The following is a 20,967-nucleotide window of genomic DNA, read 5'->3' as shown; positions in this document are numbered from 1 at the left end:
GGAGAACCGATCAACCGCTATCCTGAAACCTAATGAAGTAGTAAACACCAGAAATGGGCTGAATATTACATACGCTTTTATTTATAACAAAACAGCAAACTGAATGAATGAATGAATGAATGAATGAATGAATGAATGAATGAATGAATGAATGAATGAATGAATGAATGAATGAATGAATGAAAAGCTAAAACGCTAGAGCAACATGTCTCCAGTGTGGTTTGTTCTAAATGAAAATAATTGAGACGCATTTGTTCTGATTTGCTCAGTTTTATTTTCCCGTATTATTTTTATTTTAGTTTTATTTTGCCACACTTGAACTTCCCCTGGATATGAATTATATAACAACAAACAAAATGGATGGAGACGTTTAGATGTTTGTCAGGTATCTCATGACAGAATGAAACATGTTCACAATTTAAGATTGTCTGACCATTAATACAGTGGTTCCCAAACTGTTTCTACTGGGCTCCCCCAGTGGTTTCCAAACTATTTCTGGGCCCCCCCTATGGCTTACAAATAGCTGTCTGGTTGAACGATGTGTGTAAGCGAAGGGGGTCGGGGGGTGGATTCTTAGAGACTCCCTGTTATACTCAGCCCCAGTTCCAGACGAACAAGGGGGAGCGGCGATCTATGTTTTCGCATCCACCTGAATAATGTGTAGTTGCGCCACTGGCTGTCATGATTCTAACACACCTGCACAGCAGCAGCAGGTCTCCTTCGCTGCCGCACAGGTGTAAACCCAGCGCGAAGGTCGTAGCGCTCATGTTGCATTTAAAGGCGGCTTGGAAAAACAGGTTACCACATGTTAACAACGGATTTAACAGTTTTAACTGCTGATAAAAGTGACAGTGGACACAGATATGGGAAGTGCGGAAGCCCCTACTGTATCAAATTGACAGAGGAATAACAGAGAGTTGGCCATTCTAAGGTAAAAACCCAGTGCATACAGTGTTTTTTTTTTATCCAGACGGTTTCCCGTGCCCCCTCTGTAATGGCACGGAACCCCCCCCTAGGGGGCGCGCCCCACAGTTTGGGAACCTCTGCATTAATGTAACATTACCTAATTGATTAACTAACTGATTCATTTGTTTGCTACTGGAACACAGACGTTAGCAGCTGTACGGTGTATTCACCATTTGGAAGAGGAAAGATCTTTGTAAGTTCAAAATAATTTTTGAGCGAAGTTGTTATTCTGAACACATGAGCAGCTTGAAGAAAAAAAAAAGAACAATACATTTCTACAACAAACTTCTACAATGTCGCCGCTTAGGAACAATTCAACAAAGAAAGCTAATTATCTGCTGACAAGCCACAATCATCATGCTAACAATAAACTATGACACAAAAGGCACAGAAAAACGTAATACTACAGTAAGACATTTAACAAGCACACACACACATCAACAATTAAAAGCAAAACACCATCCATAGGGCATAATCTCCTGCTCTCTTTTCTCCCTTGGCTATTTAAAGGCAAAATGACATTAGATATCTGTTGAAGTTTACAGAAAACGGGCTTCTGAAGAGAAAAACAGGCCTTCCAGAGACTGGCTTTGTACACAAAATAAGCTGAGCCACTTGGACTCTCACAAAGATGCATTAGGATACATACATCATAGAGCTGAGCCTCACGTTTACTGAGCTCTCCTCTCTTGAGTCTACGTCTGGGTGGAAAGAGAAGATGTTGGAGACCTGGGGCAGAGCTGGAAGGTTGTTTTACTGGGAAGACGCTACTCCTGCTGTCGCTTAAACGTTAATATTATGGTACGATTTAAGATCACACACTTATCAATCTATAAATATGCCTGTTCAACCTCTAAGGACACCATTCTTGCTCCATAAACATCAAAGGAGTCTTAAAGTTAAAGGGGCAGTATTACGGTAAGTCAAATCGACTTGAGCTTTACATCATGTTGTAATGTTATTCCCTCATCAAAAACACACCTGGAATGTTGCCTTGATTCTTTAATGCATGTTTACGATTTCTTTTAATCTCCTGTGGCAATTGAGGTGCAGATCCTTCTCAGAACTGCGTTTTCCAAGCTTCTGCCTCACAAAGCAGCCCTCTCCCACTCAGCTCCTTCAGACTAGCCAGCAGCAATTAGCAAACACCTGGTGGAATTGCGCATCTGCTGAGCTCACTGTATGAGCTATTTCTCAGTGAAACGATGGTAAAAACTTTGTAAAAGCGTTAATAGAGGAGCCATGTTGTGATGACTTCCTGGAGGTGGAGTTTCAGAAATAAAAGGAGTTTTTAAAGAGACAGAGGTCCAATTTCAAGGCAGTAAATTACAAATTCAAATTTCTTTTAAGTCAAATTTGATGTACATTACATTTTACAGTAACTGAAGGAAACACATTTACTTTACAGTGTCTTTATGTGCCTAGAAAACATAATACTGCTCCTTTAATAATCGTGGTCAGACTTACTATTCTGCTGATAAGTCTTTATGTTTCCCTTCCTGAATTTCTGTCAGCTTCATTCTTGCTCACTATTGAGAATACCCTGTCTGGAGAGTGTCAAAGTTGCATTTTGACCTTTACCCAAAACATGTTCGATATTTTCTAGTAAACTCTAAATTGTTTTTATTTTCCAACAATGCCTTTCTTCTTGTCAGTCCTCCATAAAGGTTATATTCGCAACTATAATTAATAGATTCTCCAACCTGAGCCGTGGATCTCTGCAGCTCATCCAGAATTAAAATTAGCATCTCTGGTGATTTCCTGATTTATGCCATGTGGGGTATTATGCCAGGTTTTCTTTTTGGAAAATGACAATAATCGAAGACGTTTACAGCTTGGAGCTGGGTTTTATTAACTAACCCCGCATTAAACTTGCTCTGTGGTCTGCTTCTCAGTATTTGTGCTGCTCTTGAAAACCATTAATAGTTCAACTTCCTCTCTCTAATTCTGTTTTCTTATGCTCTGACGCTCAATTGGACGTTCTAAAGTGATTTCATGTGAAAACTGAAGCACGTCGATTCATTGGCTTCTCCCGTGCTTCCTCGTTTCATCTTTTAGGATTCTTTGTCCATATATGCTCCTCACTCTCCCTCTTCCTCTCTCTCACATGCAATCATAACAATTCCCGTCTCTGAGACACCAAAGCAATAAACCCGAGCCTCCAATCTTCCGGCGCACACCTCCCCTGGTGAGGACAAAACCAATAATGGGCTGGCTTAATTACAGCTGCTGAGTTTCACCACCAGCCAGGTATAAACACCAAGGGGGTGCTGAGCGTGGGCCAGGTAGGACTGGGGTGCTAAGCAGAGGTGAAGGGCTGCTGAAGAACTATTGGGGGTTACAGTCTCGGTTTGGCAACCCGAAATCCTCAAGACGTTACTTTAGCAAACAGTTTTCAAAGGCAGTGAAAAAAGACAAGGTGGAGGCCTTGAGGCTGGCGATGAACGTGCAGGCAAGGAATAAGGAGAGTATAATGTCCTACTCTCCCTAAACTGCTGCAGCTAAGGGGCCCTTCAGCCAGGCATTTAACTCTCAGTAGCTACAGGGGACCAGCTTAGTCAGCTTGATTTTGCATCCACAAGGTTTTAATATGTAACAGTGGGAAAGTATAGCAGGCCAATGGTAGAGCATAGAATATACGCACAGTCCATAAGAATAGAAGGCTTGAAAACAAAGTAGTAGTAAACGGTTTGTGCAGTAAACATGCTGCTGTTTGCGATGTAGCGGTGTGAGAATGTAGCAGCAGTCACACACAGACCTTCTCCATCACACAGAGAGGCTTGTCTGCATTGCATCACGTATAAGATTTTGTCAATGGTCTCAGCAACTTCAAAATCTCTTCAAAATTTGCCAAATTGGAGTGACATTTTTAGCACAGTGATGCTGATTCTAATAAGATGATGCGGTGAGCCGCAAGAGGAATGGAATCCGACAATGCTGTCTATTGCACAGTATATGTTTAATGTCCTAATTGCCGTCTGCAGTGCATCACCCACCGTGCACCTAAAATTGAGATTGTTAGTAGTGTTTTTACAAGCAGCAATTTGCAACGTTAACACGTCAACTGCCCTTTAATAAGTGATGTCACCGACAAACTGCAATCTGCTGTAGGAACACACAAAGCACCTGGCGTTCAGTTTGTTTTGTTTTGCTTTTCTCAGGTTTGCATAGAAGACACTGTAAGCTGTGTGATTAAGCTTAAAACATGTCATTTGAAGTCTAAAAAGTGGAATTTCCTTTAGGGTTTTATTGTGATGGTTTGCAGGGAGTTGTGTCAAAGTTTATCTGCTATATTGAGACGTTTATGAAACCAGAGGCTTGTCAAAACTCCTTCAGTGTTTTATTATAGTCACTTGAAATACTGACCCTTAAAGTGCATGGTGCGTAGGTTGTCAAAACAACCTACACAAGTTTTATTTAGTTGATTTCACTGTAAGACTTTGTCATAGGATGCTGCACAAACAGGCGAGAATGCAAACCAAACTTGTCAATTTGTCACAAATCTTTTGTCGAGAAAGGAAGACGGCAATGAATATCAGCAATCGTAAAGACTGGCAGCAATTTGTGTATTTGCGGCTTTTAGATGGTAAGAAGATTAACATTCATATACAGCATATAAGCTTAGCAAGATGCAATCAAATATCTCATTATGGAGAAGGTCATCATGTCCCACCATCAGGTAGCCTACAACATACAAAAAAACTGGAAGGCATCTAGACTTTCTTACGCTTTCAAGTCTGCTCCAGTGAAAATGGAAGCAATATTTATGACAGAATAAACCATATGCCATGAATTCAGGCAAAGTTGGCAATTTGATCAAATCAACAAAACCATCGATCTGGAGAAGATATGGGTCAATTTCTAAGCTAGCTACTTCCAACTTCTGTTAATACTGTTGTCTATGAGCCCCAACTAGTTGTGCTACATCCACAGACAAATTAGCTTGACTTGAACAAGTAGAAGCCATGGCTATGCTAGCCACCAATCGCCGTTGCTCCTTTCAATACTCCCGTCCTTCACTTCCGACGTCATGGCGCCTCAATATGAGTAAGTGACGTAGTTGCAAAGGGTCGATAAGCAAATACCTTAGCTATAAAGATGGTGGTCTAAGAAATCCGACAATCAAGACCCTTTTGAAGACCGCTCACCTCTGGTTAACTGTTAGCTTGCTAGAGATTAGCCACTAGGCTGCTAGAGACAGAAGAGAGGACAAGGATTTACAAACCTTGTCCAACAATTTTTGCTAAATAAAATATGCCCACTTTACTTTCACTAATTTCTGCTTGTGTCTACACAGAAACATTTGTGATATCACATTGGATAGACAAAATATGTCAAAACAGAGTTTTTCTTGTTATTCACAGAATATGATTTTAATTATAACTTCTTTTTGAAGACGTAATGCTAACAATTGATGGCAATTATTAAAACTGATGATTGACATATTACTAGAGGACATTACAATATAGGTTTCCAAAGTTAAAGTGTTCAAAGTGAAACAGTAACAGGAAGGAAAGCAGTGAAGTTCCTGAATCCAACTAGATCTGAAATCTGATTTCTCCTCCTTCTCGATTTTTTCCCCTTCACACTTGTTTCCTCCTCTTCTCTACCCTAATTATATGTCATAAGAACATGACTATGGGAGCTGCAGAGGTTTGGCAAGCTGCAGTCCACAGCATCTTCCTTGTCTTCATCTCAGTTGCCATGGTAACTGATGCTGGGATGTTCTTGTCTCTTCCTGGTACTTTTGTCTTAAATTTCACTTGGTCCCTGCTCAAGTCACATCCAAAAATCATAACGGAAAAAGTGTGTCTAAGATGTGCGTACAGGTCAGCTTGACAGAGAGATAGAAACTGACAAAACCCATATTAGAGAACTGCCATGTTAACATGTAGTTTTAATTCTATAATTAATTATATTACAGAAAAACACAAAAATATTATGCTTTGAAAGCACTTTTTTTTCACTCCAGTCCTAGAGTGAGAGTCCAAGTCCTGCAAACAAGACTACATTTGAAATACTGAGTCCCATAAATCAAATTTGGTTTTATATCATATGCAAAATACGAAGCGGTAATACTTTCTACATATTTTGCATCTCAGCTGAATCTAATAAACTTACAAATGTTTTAAATCTGCGCTAAAAAAACTAATCAAAAACAAATCATCTCTTTCATATGCTACACAGTGATGTCAAAGAACAGTCAGGTTTTCTGTGAAGGCATTTGAAATGTGTATTCAACTTGCTGCAGGACACGGGAATGCTCTGGGTGTGTGTGTGTGTGTGTGTGCGTGTGTGTGTGTGTGTGTGTGTGTGCGTGTGTGTGTGTGTGTGTGTGTGTGCGTGCGCGTGAGTGTGTGTGTGTGTGTGTGTGCGTGTGTGTGTGTGTGTGTGTGCGTGCGCGTGAGTGTGTGTGTGTGTGTGCGTGCGCGTGTGCATACAAGAGGAAGGAGGCGAATTCGGCTGTAGTTTAAATGTAGTGACCACTCAAATCTAAACCGCTGGAACCTTCTAAGAACAGATCCCCACACCCCATTAGGACCTCCGCAGATGCACGCATGCATAATACATGGCAGCTGGATCTGAAAAGGCACAGCCCATTAGAAGGTTTCTGCCTTCTAATGGGTAAGAAAGAAACAGAGAGACGGGTGGAGATAGAAAAACAGACCAACCTTCAAACAGTCAAGGCTGAGCTGGGAGCAACGTATGTAAGGATGACACACTGATCAGCTTTACCAAGTTCTGTTGTGTCGATGTGAGTGACATTTCACGGTTCAAAGAAGTAAAAACAGCAGACAAGCAAACAGAAAGTGTGGAAAGGCTGCCTTAGTAATAACAGAACATTTACACTCGGAGGTGTTCAAACTTAAGGACTTTGCAGAGATTTAAAAAAAAAAGTTAAAAAAAAAAAAAAAAAAGCTACTGATGGAAAATAAGTTCAATCCAATCAGTCAGATGTGATGATTGCTGGATCACGGTTTCCAGGCACACAGCCCCTCCCCCTGTTCCACCCTTTCCAATGCCTGAGTGTTCTGGCCATGTAATGTGAGGTGGCAGAGAGCCCAGCAGTGCTGTAAATTATTTCTGACAGTAGGGTGGGGGACAAGAGGGAAAGAATTGCAGTCCCAAGAGACAGACGACAGGGAACGGTGCAGCGATATGGGAATCAATACCAGGAGAGAAAAGAAACTGTGTCACTTTGGCCATAGGACAGAGGAACGAATATTTGCAAGTTTTATGTCTGTCAGCTATGGCTTGGCCAGCTGACCAGAGGCCTCTCCATAGGTGAACAAAAACATTATTTAAATTCAACCTATTATGCAAAATTCAATTTGGGTTTCTACAGCTTACAAAAACAATCCAAGTCCTAATATTTCATACTTTTTTGGTGTCATAATCAGGATTATGACATCACAATCAGCGTGCCTATTACCTAGCAACCCAAACGGAGGCTCCACCCACTTCAGTATTAGACGATGAGCATGTTTTTTCAGCTGCTTTTACCGCTGTATGCGCTCTACAATGGCTGCTGGAAAAGATGACATTTTATTGTTGACATTGCCCATCTCTTTGCTGCCATTTTCACATGTATAAAGTGTAAATGGAAACACTGAGTAATGGGGTGTGGCCAGCAGATTATTTGCATAAAAGGGGCAGAGCCTTAAAGCAGCTCGTTCTGAAAGGAGCTCAAGATAGGCAGAACTGAGCAGGTGAAATGTCATTATCTGAGAAGGATTTTGTGCAAATATCTAATGAAGTTGTTTTGTACAGACCTGATTTTTTTAAAGAAGAGTAAACATAATTGGTCCCCTTTAAGTTCATATTATGGTCTACTGGGTTTATGGCAAGATTCAAAATCTCACATTTTATTCTCACCCTAGACCAGTAGCCTAGTTCCAGCATTTTCTCTTACAGTTGTACTAAGCTACGGTTGCACTGAAATGCCACGTTTAAAACAAATTAAGGAACGCCATATGTGTTTTAGTAATGCCGGACAAGGCCTTCTGCTTGCCTGGTTCCGACTTGACAAATGCACAAGCTGAGTGAAAACCTTCCAAGATTTAAAGTGATGTTAGCAAAGTCATGATTTAAAGCCAATCGCATAATTTCTGCCATCTTTACTCTGAGCCGGTAAAGATGTCACACATGCAGCAACGGTCTGCACACTGCTCAGACAGTAGTGCCTTTTTCTTGTTAGCTTGTGAGCACTTCTTCAAAGTTGCTGAATGTAAAAATACAAAAGTAAAAAAATATATATTTAAAATAAACAGTACCCCTCCCGACCCCACTAAGGGAAAAGGATGCAAGAAAATGGATGGATGGATGGATGGATGGATGGATGGATGGATGGATGGATGGATGGATGGATGGATGGATGGATGGATGGATGGATGGATGGATGGATGGATGGATGGATGGATGGATGGATGGATGGATGGATGGATGGATGGAAAATAAACAGCACGTTTCACTGGAAGAGGGTCCCATTGGCTAAAATTCTGCTCGGGGCCTCAAATGCCTCGGGGTCGGCCCTGCAGCTGCTGGAGATGAGTAGGTGGTGTGCTTTTTTTGCTTGTTAATCATATCAGAAAGTTTAGTCGCATTGTGAGAGACTAGTGCAGGGGCGTGGGAGTAGCAGAGGGCTATACATTCACTTGTTTTAGGATCCTGACTCTTAATACCTCTTCCCCCCACCTCCCGCCCTCCCCAAGCCCCCACCCCGTCATCCCCTCATGTTCTCCTCTGAGGCAAAGCAGCAGCAGCAGCAGCAGTAGCAGCAACGGGGGCACACGGGGCTGCTGCAGCGATGCGTTGGGCCGTACACGCTCAACCAACAGCAGATTTAGAACGGGATATTTCCACAGTCTACCTCAACGAATTATTTTTCAACTATGCCTCCTTCCTTTCCCTTCTCTTTCCCCTCTAACAGTCAATCAAAAAAAAAAAAAAAGAAAAAAAAAGCGTGAGCACAGCCCACCGCGGAAAGTGGCTGATCGCTCCCCGTCATCCAGCCGGGAAATATCTGCAGCAGCAGCAGCAGCAACAGTACTACCACTGTAAGGTTGCTGTTACGCAGGCTGGATGCGATCGATAAACGCAACAACCCCCCTCCTCCTTCTCCTCCCCCGCCCCCCAAACACCAAATAGCTGCTCGTCTTGCCATACCAAACGAGGGGGAAGCCCTTCCTCATAAATCTGGGCTTTTCTTTACAAAGGAATCACTCACCCGATGTTGCCCAGCGCCTGCTCGAAAAGCTCCGCTTGCAGGATGTTCTGAGGTGCGGAGAAAGCCCCGTTGAAATGTGATAAAACCGAGCTACAGAACTGACGCAATGTCTCAAACTGCATTTTCCCCCTCCGTTTTCTTTATATCCTTCGGAAGGTGATCACCCTTTTTTTCCCCCTCTCTCAGCACCACTTCATCCCAAAGCCGAACACCCCCCAGCCCTCCACCTCCACCTCCTCTGCTTCCTTCTCCTCCTCCACGTTAACTCATGCGCTTTTTTTTCTTCAGTATTTTAGTTATTATCTCCCGGGGCGCGTGGAACGCAGAAAAAAAAAAAAAAAAAAAAAAAAGCACCGATCAAGTTCCATATTTCTCCTGCCCGCTCCCGGTGGGAAAGTGTCCTTAAATGAGACGCAGTCGAGCTGGGGATCCTTCGGTCATAAATGGTTCAGGTCTGAAGCGACCAAAGAAAAAAAAGAGGTAGTTCCAATAATGCCGGTAAAAAAAAAATAATAATAAAAAAAAGAAAGGAAGAAAGAAAGAAGGAAGGAAGGAAGACAGAAAGAAAGAAAAGAGAAAGCCTTCTGTTCTTTTCGCGGCGGTGAAAATCACATCTCGGTGTGCAGAGACAGGGGGGTAAAGGAGCGGCCAGAGTGGGAAAGAAGAGGCGGGAGGAGTAGCCTGTCCTACAGGGCAAGCGGCAGCGTCCCTTACCGGCGGTCGGATCAGCTGCTGTCTCGTATTCAACTCATATTTCCAGTAGCTTTGTGAAGAGCGGGGCTGCATGCGCACGCGCGCGCGCACGCAAACACGAGCGGTCCCACGAACACGCGAACCAGAAGTGACAGGCTATGCAGCTCTATCGTGCGCGCGGCAGAGGATAACTCAGTGCAATAACAACGCGGCAGGGCGATACTGTCGTCAGAGTTTTTATATATAGACGACCATATATGGCTCCATACCGTCAGCTCTGCATCAATAATGAAGAGCTTTGTGTGGGGAAACGGTATGCACAAAAGTAGGGCTTTCCTGACATTATTATTATTTTTTTTTTAAGGAACTTTAATAAATCAACGAACCCCACAGACTCAAATTTTAACACTTGAGTATACCTGAAATTATATAGAATCATCTTTTTTTTTTTAAAAAAATTCAAACTACGTAAATAAGTTCTGCTCACACAAAAAGAGCATCTCTCTGAGCAGAAATGGGGGTAAAGGCAAGCTTTATATCACAGGAGAATTTCAAGAAAATGTTCATAGGGGTGGCCACACCAAGCCAATAAAAATGATGAGATGGCATTGTGAAAAAAATTCAGTTAAATTAAATAATTTTGTTTATTTATTTTTTTTAATCAAGCAGGTGGGCGGGGTGGCACCACTTCTTCCAAGAGCTGCGATGACATCAATCAGTCAGTACAATAATGTCTCTCTCAACTATTGAACACATGTATGGCCAGGAATGGACACGTAAAATGGAAGGACAACAGATTTAGTTCAGAAAAAAAATATTTAACTTTGAAAACTACTAGATTAAATTAAATATGCAAGGAAAAAGAATGAAATAAAAAATATACTTGCTAAAGCTAATTTAATTCACACATCATATGTAAGCAGTCAGAGGTTTAAAAACATTCATCATAGGAATGGATATCACAATGACGTTGGAGTAAAAGGGAGGGTATTACGCAAAATCGACTTTTTGAGCTTAATGTCATGTTGTAATGTTATTCCCTCATCAAACACTTTTGATGCAGCGCTGCAGCAGGCCCCCCTTCCCCAAACATTATCCAATACCACATCAGTAATCTGGAGTAATGTTCCCCGCTCCACATCTGGTCTGATGCTGAACTGAAGTGGAATCAAAGTGTTACTTTGATTCATTCATGAATGTTTCGGAAACCTCCAGACTAGCAGCAGCAGTTAGCAAACACCTGGTGAAACGCTGCGTCTGCTGAGCTCCTAAGAGCGACTGTAAGCAGCATCATGGAGGAACATTGTTGTGATGACATATTGAAGGGGGCGTGTCAGAAAGCAGGAGCTTCTTAAAGTGACAGAAGCCAATTTCAAGGCATCAAACATGGCTATGATGCAAAGTCAAATTTCTTGTAAGTTGTGTTTGACCTATTCAGCGTTTTCATGACAACTGAAGGTAACATACTTAACTTCTGTAAGTATTTAAAAATGTTGTTTTATCCAATGGTACCAGGGAGCTGCAACAAACCTTAAACCTAAAAGAATCAACATAACATAGAATTTAAGCTACAATTATAACGGATGGGGTGGGAAAGACAACCAAAACAGCAAGCATGGAGGGACATATGCTAACCTTTGATGACGAAATCATTGGAATAACTAAAATGAAAATAAAAAATTTATTTACAATTCTAATAATTCAAAAAACGTTTTTACATAGTCTGCCACATTGTTTATTATTGTATCGTCATCAAGAAAATCAAAGGTCAAAAACATAATTTATTCAAAAACCGGAACCTTTGGAAACAACTTGTTTCCAAACAACCTGAAAGCATCATTTTCTGCAGAGTTATTACACTCATTTTGGCTTTTTTCAATGAAAATGTGTGACTCCTTGTGCGAATTACAACACATTATTAGAAAATACAGGGAAGAGAGTCTTAAAATGGTGACAGATCTGAAATAAAACTACTAAAACAAGTTTGAATTTAGCTAACATCAATAGTTGAAGGAAAGCACCAAACACAAAACACTTTTAGAAGTGATTGCTTTAGTTTTGCTGAAGATACAGATATTTTATCCTCCAACATACAGCATTAATTTCAGCAGAACAAGGATTCCAACCCTACTTCACAGACAGCTTCAGTCAAATATAACCAAAATGATCACAACAAACCATAAAAATAAACATTTGATTTTTGTTCCATGAGAAGAAAGACAAAGACAAAGATACTCCTTATCTGATTACTTTGGTTTAAAGTCCAAATGTAAGCTAAGTTTTGTGATCATTTCTTTCTTTTTGCACTGGATGTTGCCTTTGACTGGGCCAAGATTTTGAATTTTGAAAGTCCTTTAGTGATTAATTTAGGAATAATCGCCGTTTGAAGAGCCTCGGCCACGTTGTCGTGCTAAATCTGTGTGCTCATTTGAAATGACACCGCTGAGAACAGGACAAATTAGGGGTCTTCCCAGGTTAGTTCCTCACATAAATAGTCTGTCAGAGTCTCTCCTCCCTTCTTTAGCAGAGCAGACCCCCGGAATTAATTTATATATTGTTTAAGATTAATGAAAGTGGGCTCCGGTGCCTATGCAGCGGGAGTTCTATTTATGGAGCCTCTGCTATCCATCACCGGACATTATCCTGTAAATTTTCAGACATCCAGCTTCCTGTTCCCCGCTACTGCAAATGTAAGCAACATCAGTGCCAGGTTTTCTCACTGGAAACAGTTCCACTCCTGAAACCCTACTATCAATTAATATGCAGTGGCGAGGGTTTAGACCAAGTCACGTTAGCGGTCTGAGTCACTCCCTGCATCTCTCTCTCTCTGACTGATGCTTCACGTCTGGAGCAAAGAAAAATCAGAGAAAAAGGGAAACTGGACAAAATGAAATTAGATCACCGAAGCAAAAACTATTTCTGAAAAAAGACGAGACGACGAGAGATAGCTCGTAGATATTTTTATGTGTATGCAGATTCAAAATATAAACTTCTCCTTCATCCCTTTTTTGGGTAAAAAAAAAACAGTAGAAGCCCCTCAGTGGGCATAAATTTAACTACAGTGCAGCACACAACAATCAAGAAAGGCAAAGCAGAATCCCAAGAGCAGCATGTTTGTGCTGTCAGCATCTGAGTGTTTTACTCATTCACTGAATGAGGCAAAAGGAACAACAATCTTCTGCCTACCTGAGAATTGCATTTTTTTTTTTGTTTTTTTAAGTTCCCTTAATTTCAAAGCAGTGACACTCCTAAACTGGCACACGGCCATAACAAAAATAACTTCAAGTAAATAACACCGGCTCATTTCAAGCACAAAGAAAACACAATTGATTATTACCACCCTTAATGTCCCAAAGCTCCGTTCTGACTGAATCAGACAGGCAATTATTTGTCTTGATATGCGCCGCTGAAGAGAGGGTGAGTGGGTGGATGACTGTTGTAGAAATGCTGACTTAGAGCTAGATACAGAGTATGTGCTTCTGTCTCCTTTATAGGCATCAGGGACTCTGTGTACCAGCGGTTTTATGTGGGCTCTTGCATGGCCTGTGAGGTTCAGATCACATCCCACATAAACCGACACACACCCATGGAGATCGGCGCTAATGCTAAAAAGCTCATCTTAGTAGAATGCTGCGACATACAATTCTGATCTTTGAAATTATTGGATATAAATATCAATAAAGCGTTAATATCCCAAACTTATCCGTGCCACGGTCCCCCTAAACAGCGTTAGCTTCTGGCTGGAGAAGCCCTTTGCAAAAACCCCCACAGACAATGCTACAAATGTAAAGAAACGTCAACTTTTAGAAAAAAAATTTCCCTCACTTATATTCACTATTTGATAATTATTACATTTCTTTAACATGTATGCTGCCTCCTGCTTTCTGAGGCCATTGAATGATTCCCTCCATCTTTTTTTGTTGTTGTCAGAAACATTTCCATTTTGTGCTTGCTAGCTATAGCATTGCTAGCTAACAGAGTAAAGCAGCTTGATAAGTCTGACTGGCAGCCAATTAGAAAAATAAGCGTGCAAATAACAAATAACATTTGATCAACTTCCTACAATTATGGCCTATGTCACTTTCTTTGGCCAAAAGCTTTTTTTTTTTTTGCCTAAATATTTTGTTGTCAATAAAAAGTGGGTGATTTTTGTTTTTTTCAAAAAAATGAATCACGCACACAAGTCACTTGACGATTTGTGCCATTAAATTAGGAAAGTGACCATTTCAATAAATTATTTTAACCTCTGTTTTATGATAATGATTGAAAAACACATTAGATTTAATGCTACAAAAAAGTATTAACAACGTACAGCAAAAAAAAAAACTTTTTACAGTCGATACTTTTAGTTTTACTTTTCTTTCTTCATTTTCTCTCCAACATTCTGAAACTCGCCCTACTGCCACCCTATGGGGCTGCAGCCACCACCTCCACTTAAAAACACACACACACTGGATTAGACAACATAAAGACCCCTTCAACTTCCAGAGAGCATGAAATATCACAGAGCATAGATAGCAAGTTAAAAAAAAAAAAATTTGAACAAAGAACTGACCTGTCTATAGGTGCATCACCGGCCCCCGAGTACCTCAGCCCCGTTCCATTGTCAAGGGACGCCTGTCTGGGCAGGAGCCCGCCGTGAGGTCTGCTTCTGTCTGACGCTGGCGTCAAGTCCCCTGAGGCTCCCTGGTGGGCATACAGGGATGGGTCGTGTAGTTTGGCCTTTTTGCCCTGCGGCCCACCCTCAAACACGCCACGCACCTGACCAGGCTCCGAGTCGTAGAACCACGCTCCCGACTTAGTGAGGATTTCTTGTTGTTTTCGGCACAAGTTGCATACCCACATAACCTGTAAGCAAGAGAAGGGCGCATTTACAACTTCAAAACGACCAGGCAGGGATTTTCTTTTCTTTTTTTTACTTTTCTTTTAATTGTATGTTGGACTGTGATGATGTGAGTGCTTTGCAAAAGTATTGACACCATGTGAACTTTCACGTATTGTCTTGTTCAAACTACACACCAGAATGTGTTTTTATCAAGGTTCTCTGTGACAGATCAAAGTGGCTCATTATTGTGAAGCAGAAGAAAAGTAATACATGGGTTTGCTTTTGTTTTGTGTTTTTAAATTACACATCAGTAGCTGTGGCGTGTGTGTTTATACATTCAGCCACTCATGAGTCTATATGTGTACAACCACCTTCCTCTGCTATGACAGCTGTGAGTCTTCTGGGTTATGCTAATTTTGTGCAATTTTCTTAATTAAAAAAAAAAAAAGCCAAACTCAGTCAGGTTGGATGGAGAGAGTCTCTGCAATTTTAAAGTTTTGACAAAAAAAAAATTCTCCAGATTTTAGTCCAGGTTTTTGACATTGCCATTTTTAACACATGTGCCTTACATGTGTTACCTCATGGTGAAAGGTGAATTTTTGACCCAATTTCAGGTCTTCAGCACCATATAAAAGGTATTTGTCCATTATCGCTGTGTATTTAGCTCCATCCATCTTCCTTTTAACCTCAATCAGGCTATCAGTCTGAAGAAAAATATTCCCACAGCATGAGGTTTTTTTTTATTTACCATAGGAAAGGTGGCTGAGTACAAACATAAATGTTTTTTTTTTAAATCATACATCCTTTTCCTCTCACTTCAAAATGATGTGTTAATTTGTGTCGATCCATCACAATGAAAGACTCCGGAGATTGTGTGGGGGGAAAAAATCCACAGGAGAAAAACACTTTTGCAAGGCGCAATAATGTACGTTCAATACTGCAACATAACCGTATCACCAATCAAATCTCTGCTGTAGGATGAAAATTACTTTTTAACCTCCCTTAAAAAAAAATTTGCTTTTTACACACAAACTGAAGCAAAGCAGTTCATATAAATCCACAGTTTATGTTGAAGAAATGGATAATGAAACATCTTACACATGCAGCAGCTCTTGGAATCTTTAGAAATGGAAGTAGTGCAGTTTCAAATTGACTTTTTTTTTTTGTCGTAAACTCAAACACTGTGAGTCCATCCGGCACACACTCTCACACTGGTTAATGTTCTTACTTGAAAATAAATTTGTAACGGCACAACAGTATTAAACTCATTTTTCCACGTTCGATTGCACCGAATTCAGGTTTTCCTGGACAGAGCCGGAGTGTACCAAACAACCAGTTGAGAGGAGGAAAAAGTTTAATGCGGCATCGTAAACCTGGCCTCTCACAGTCCCGGCGCTGACTCAGTTCATTACTGTTATTGGTGTGAGCTGGTCCTGAATTAACCGTTTTGTTATTTCTATAGATTAACTGAACTCACTTAAGCTACTATCATCTGTGCGGCCAGCGCCCACAGCTGCTCAAAAGGCTGATTTGTATCTGCTCCCTTTTACAAACTGAAGTAGATATTAAAAAAATAAAGAAGAAGAAGAAGATTGAAAAGAAAAGAAAAACGAGGAAAGCTAGCAGGGTACTAATGTGAGGTTTGGGACCCACATTAGTACCCAGAGACATTATCTCACAGAATAACAATACTCTCCCATAAAAAGCAACTTTACAAAAACAAGGGAGTTTTCTAGAGGATCTCTTTGCCTAAGTTGCTAAAGCTAGCTGCCGGAGCGTGCTAGCAGACGTAGCTCCTTTGCTTAGTGCGGCGCAAATTTTATCCGCCATGTTGTTTGCTGCGTCCGACACATGAGTAGCATCTTGTTTTTTAGCTAGCATAACCTTGCTCACTCACACACATCTCTACACATACACTCGTTTGTGATATTGCTGCATTGTTTTTGATAATAGTTTAGTTGAAGGTTACTAGTTTAGTGACAGTCAGAGTTTATTAACTGTGAAGTTGGGGTTTTGCTTTAACAGAATCTGCTGTGACTTAAAGAGACGTTGTTGGTGTTTGTGTATTGGTATGCAGCGCTTGCTGATTGAGAACGGCTCTGATTCTCTCCTTCATGTGTTCCTCTATGATATTCCACCTGATCCCAGCTGGCACTTGTAGAATAAAATCCCGCACAGGCTGAAAGTGGTTTGGCTATCGATTTCTGATAATCAGGTGGTGCCGCGACATGGGAATTTAATCACAAATTGCTCACTTTTATTTATAAATGCCCTTGGGCGCTTACTAATAGATAGTGACAGCCAAGCAAGGCTATCATTTCCCAATAGAGGTACTGCAGGGAAGCTAATTACATGATCACACTTTTAGTGATAAACTTAAAAAAAAAACACTACACAACTTAGTTTATTTATTATTTAGTACCACGATTTACTGTATATAAGACATACATAGTCAAATCACTGCAATTATGCAAGCAGATTTAATTTGGATGTAATATATTCCAGTTTGCTTGCCATTATAAACTGCAGTCATACTCGGTCTATAATGCTAAATGTTAAGGAAGTCCAGTCAACTGAAACTGAATCATTGACTTTGCAGCAATCCCTCCTGCTGAGCATGCATGTGTTCACTCTACACTACATCTGGTTTCCAACTACAATTTATTGCATTTCCGCCCAAGAGCAATAGCAGGTAAAAATTATAGGTAGTTTTGGGTTATTTGAAGTTCAATATCTACGAGGAGAAGGCAGAATGTTCTCTAAAAAGGTTTGATAGGTGAACAAATTGCATCCTTGAAAGATCTAGCTAAGCTGCACCGGCAAACATCTGCAGGAGTTGGACATAGATTAAAGTTTTAAAACCTAGTTTACGTTTCAATTCACTCGTAATTTTGTCATAATTTTTTCAAGCTTTCAGAATTGCTGGAACATGGAGGTAATGAGTGACAGAAGGACCATATTCTTAAATCCAGTGCTAGGACTATGCTAGCTTTGTACTTTTGGTTTTGCTAAACACACACAACTGAGTTACGTTACAATGGCTGATATTTGTGTTTTCAGGCCCAACACTGCTGCCATGCTTCGGTTCAAACATGGGCCAGAAACAGAACCAGCAGCAGTCCAGAGAGAAACGGTAAAACACTTAGAAACTTGAAGAGCGACTGACCAAGACTACTTGAAAAAATGGCCAAAACAGCAAAATATAAAGAACAAAGCAAAAATGAAAATCTTTTTTTTGCTGCAAATTTTTCAGATTTTTTGAAAATTCTGAACAAAAAGACTCATGACAAACATTTTAGCCTTAAATTCTAGATTTTTGTGCGGGGGGTGGGGGGGTTGCTGTTGTTTTTCTGTAAATTGGATTGCATAAGTAGCTAAATCTAATTAGCGCCTCTTTTTTTTCCAATAGAGGAAAACAATCAAATGTGGAAAAAATATAAATATATTGAGCTGCATCACAATTTCAACAAAACAAACATGTTCTCAACATGCAGCTTGCGTGCTGCTATCTGATCCTGACACAGACGACATTTATGACCAGCTAACAGTGTTACAGATGTGCTGTAACTGTGCTGACACACAATGGAAGCAGAGAGGCTATAAATTGCACTTTATGTATCCCGGGGGAACACGTCCAGTAAGACACCGACTGCCTCGCCTAAGTGGGGTTATACAAAGAACTCTGCAGTGAACCGCATGTCTTCGATTGAGACCCGAGGAACCACCGAGGTACGCACACTTCTTTACCGGGACATCCGACGAAGCGCTAACATAACGGCATAACGGGAACCCCGTAAAATTTTAATTGGTTTTCATCTTCTGAAAATCGGGTCAACAGACCTGGAAGAAACAGACTTGGTGACACACACTGAAGTTACCAGAAAAAAAATATTTCAATCCCACTCGTACCTTGCGGCAAATTAATCCAACATAAACCCATTGTTGACTCCATCAGAGCTAGTCTACCTTTGTTCAGCAGTATGACATTATGCAGATGTCTGCATTATAATATCAGTGTGTGCTGCAATCACAAGGACTGCTTAGATGGAATATTTGTTAGCTTATTATATTTCAAGCATCATGCATTCACGCTCTGGTTGTCAGTGATATTTCCGGCCATTAGCATAAACTCTGACTGCCCTTCATGTCAACATTCTATATGATATATGTTTGTTTTTTTTACCCAGATCCTAAACTAGGAATATTGTTATGATGGAAAAGTGGTGAAGAAAATATGGATCAGAGGCAACTGCTACTCCTGTCAGTATATGTTGTTTGATATGTTGTATCAAATATCAAACCATTAACATACATGAAAATAATGATTACTATTCACATGTTTAGTTACATCAAAAAATGTTGTTGTATCAAAACAACAAAAAACAATGAAAAACATGTTTAATTATATAAAAACCAGTTTTTCCCCCAGTCTATTATAAGCCTGGCGGGCCACCAGGCTTTACTTGTGCCCCCACCAGGCTAAGCATTGCTTATTTATTTAAGTATATATATATATATATATATATATATATATATATATATATATATATATATATATATATATATATATATATATATATATATATATTTGCATTTGCATTAAAAAATGCAAAAATGTTTGCATTTTTTAATATAAATGCAAAATTTAATATAAATGCAAAAATGTTTGCATTTTTTAAGACTTTAAAGTTGGTGTTCTGATATTAATCTTCCAATCTTTCAATAATGCATAATAATCAAGTGATATTTTCAAATTTCCTGTCAATTTTAAAGATTTTTTAACTCTAAAACATGGCGGGCCGCTGGATGAGTGAATGCCGAACGCCCAACCACCAGGCTTAGCAAGTTATCAGGGGAAAACCTTGGAAAACAATTGACTATTCGGTGTCCTTGAGTGCCAGAAAGGCGCCTTTGAAATAAAATGTATTATTATTATTATTATTATTATTATTATTATTATTAAACGTGTAATTATATGGAAACAATAAAAAACATGAAAAATTGACAACTATCAACATGCTTAGTCAGATAAGAGCAGAAAAGCAGAAAAGTCACATCAGCTGTTAAGATTTGTTTTTCTTTTCCAGTATTTTTTTATTAGCATTTATACTAATAAAAAAATACTTTTTTTATTAGTATTTGATGCAACCACAATTAAATGACACAAAATATGGTTTAAAATGGAATTACACGTTATGATACTAAATAAATTAAACTATATCACCAAGTGTGGCTTTAAAATTTATAATCAAACAGAAATAACATCTTCCTGTTCGACGTACCATTTGAATTAGGAGCAGCTGAGACGGATTATCTGCTTCCTACATTGAGAGCCAACACAAAACACAGACACGAGGTCAGCTGGGGATAAAATCCAGACACAGGTGGAGCTCACACAGAACGGTAAATTATGAGAGTTCATGTTCGCAGCAAAACTTCACCACTGATTCATACGCTGTGAAATAAAGCAGCCGTAACACACTCCAGTTGGGTATATACATTCGCTGAAGACATTCTGCTCTGGATTCTCCCAAGACACACACACACACACACACACACACACTTCCCATCAGCCTTGAGGATGGTGGCTGTGGTTTGTAGACAGGCTCCATTTCTCAGTGTGTTCCTGTTAATTTCATTGTTATTATAACAGTACTTAAAGAAAAAAAAAAAAGCCAAGTTCATTCTACATGCTGTGAGCAGTGGGGGGCGGGGGGGAATATATTCTGTTTAATGCGCGAGGCAATGTTTACTGAGGCAGTGAAATAAGAGAAACAAACACCAGAACCCAGAGATCAATAAATAATTTCCCTTCTAATGGTTTTTCATCAGATCCAGTGATGGTTTTAGGGACACTAGCAAACAAAAAAAAAAAACAGCTTCTAAAAATACATTTGAGCTTATAAAGCTGCCTAAAGCAAGAACGGAGGTCGTTCATTATTGAGAGCCATGCTACACAGAAGGTAATAAAACATCATCATCCAATGTAATGTCCCATATACAGCCCCGTCTTACAAACAATATGTCAGCTTTAGATTTCAAGGGGAGAAAAAAAACTAACATTTTACAGTAACTATCCTTATCTGTCTCATGCTACAGCTTTCTGCCATGTACTCTCCGTGTCTCATTCAAAAGAATGGAAATGTAACCATTCACGCCTATGGAGGCTGGATTTTGCAGCATTTAAGAGAACAATGAGCTCTCTCTTGTGGCCATTAAACTGCACTACAGCCTTATTTAACCCCGGATTTAGAAT

General features: G+C 40.0%; 1 protein-coding gene across 43 annotated transcripts in view; it reads right to left on the bottom strand.

Annotated features, from left to right (window-relative positions):
* Positions 1-20,967, bottom strand: part of rims2a (regulating synaptic membrane exocytosis 2a) — a 161,687-nt gene that overhangs the window by 100,096 nt on the left and 40,624 nt on the right. For 35 of the 43 annotated variants that reach the window (XM_017309469.2, XM_017309459.2, XM_017309471.2 and 32 more), the window contains one exon: positions 14,442-14,734. In XM_017309469.2, the coding sequence (XP_017164958.2) occupies positions 14,442-14,734 (293 nt within the window). Of the gene's footprint in view, positions 1-9,193; positions 9,475-14,441; positions 14,735-20,967 lie in introns of those variants that run through there. The other 8 variants (XM_017309464.2, XM_017309478.2, XM_017309481.2 and 5 more) reach the window with 8 other exon arrangements.

This window comes from Poecilia reticulata, chromosome 16 (genome assembly GCF_904066995.2).
Source record: "Poecilia reticulata chromosome 16, P_reticulata-male-v2, whole genome shotgun sequence".
NCBI lineage: Eukaryota > Metazoa > Chordata > Actinopteri > Cyprinodontiformes > Poeciliidae > Poecilia > Poecilia reticulata.
Note: the sequence above shows the minus strand (reverse complement) of the source record. Positions and strands in the feature narration are given on the sequence as shown.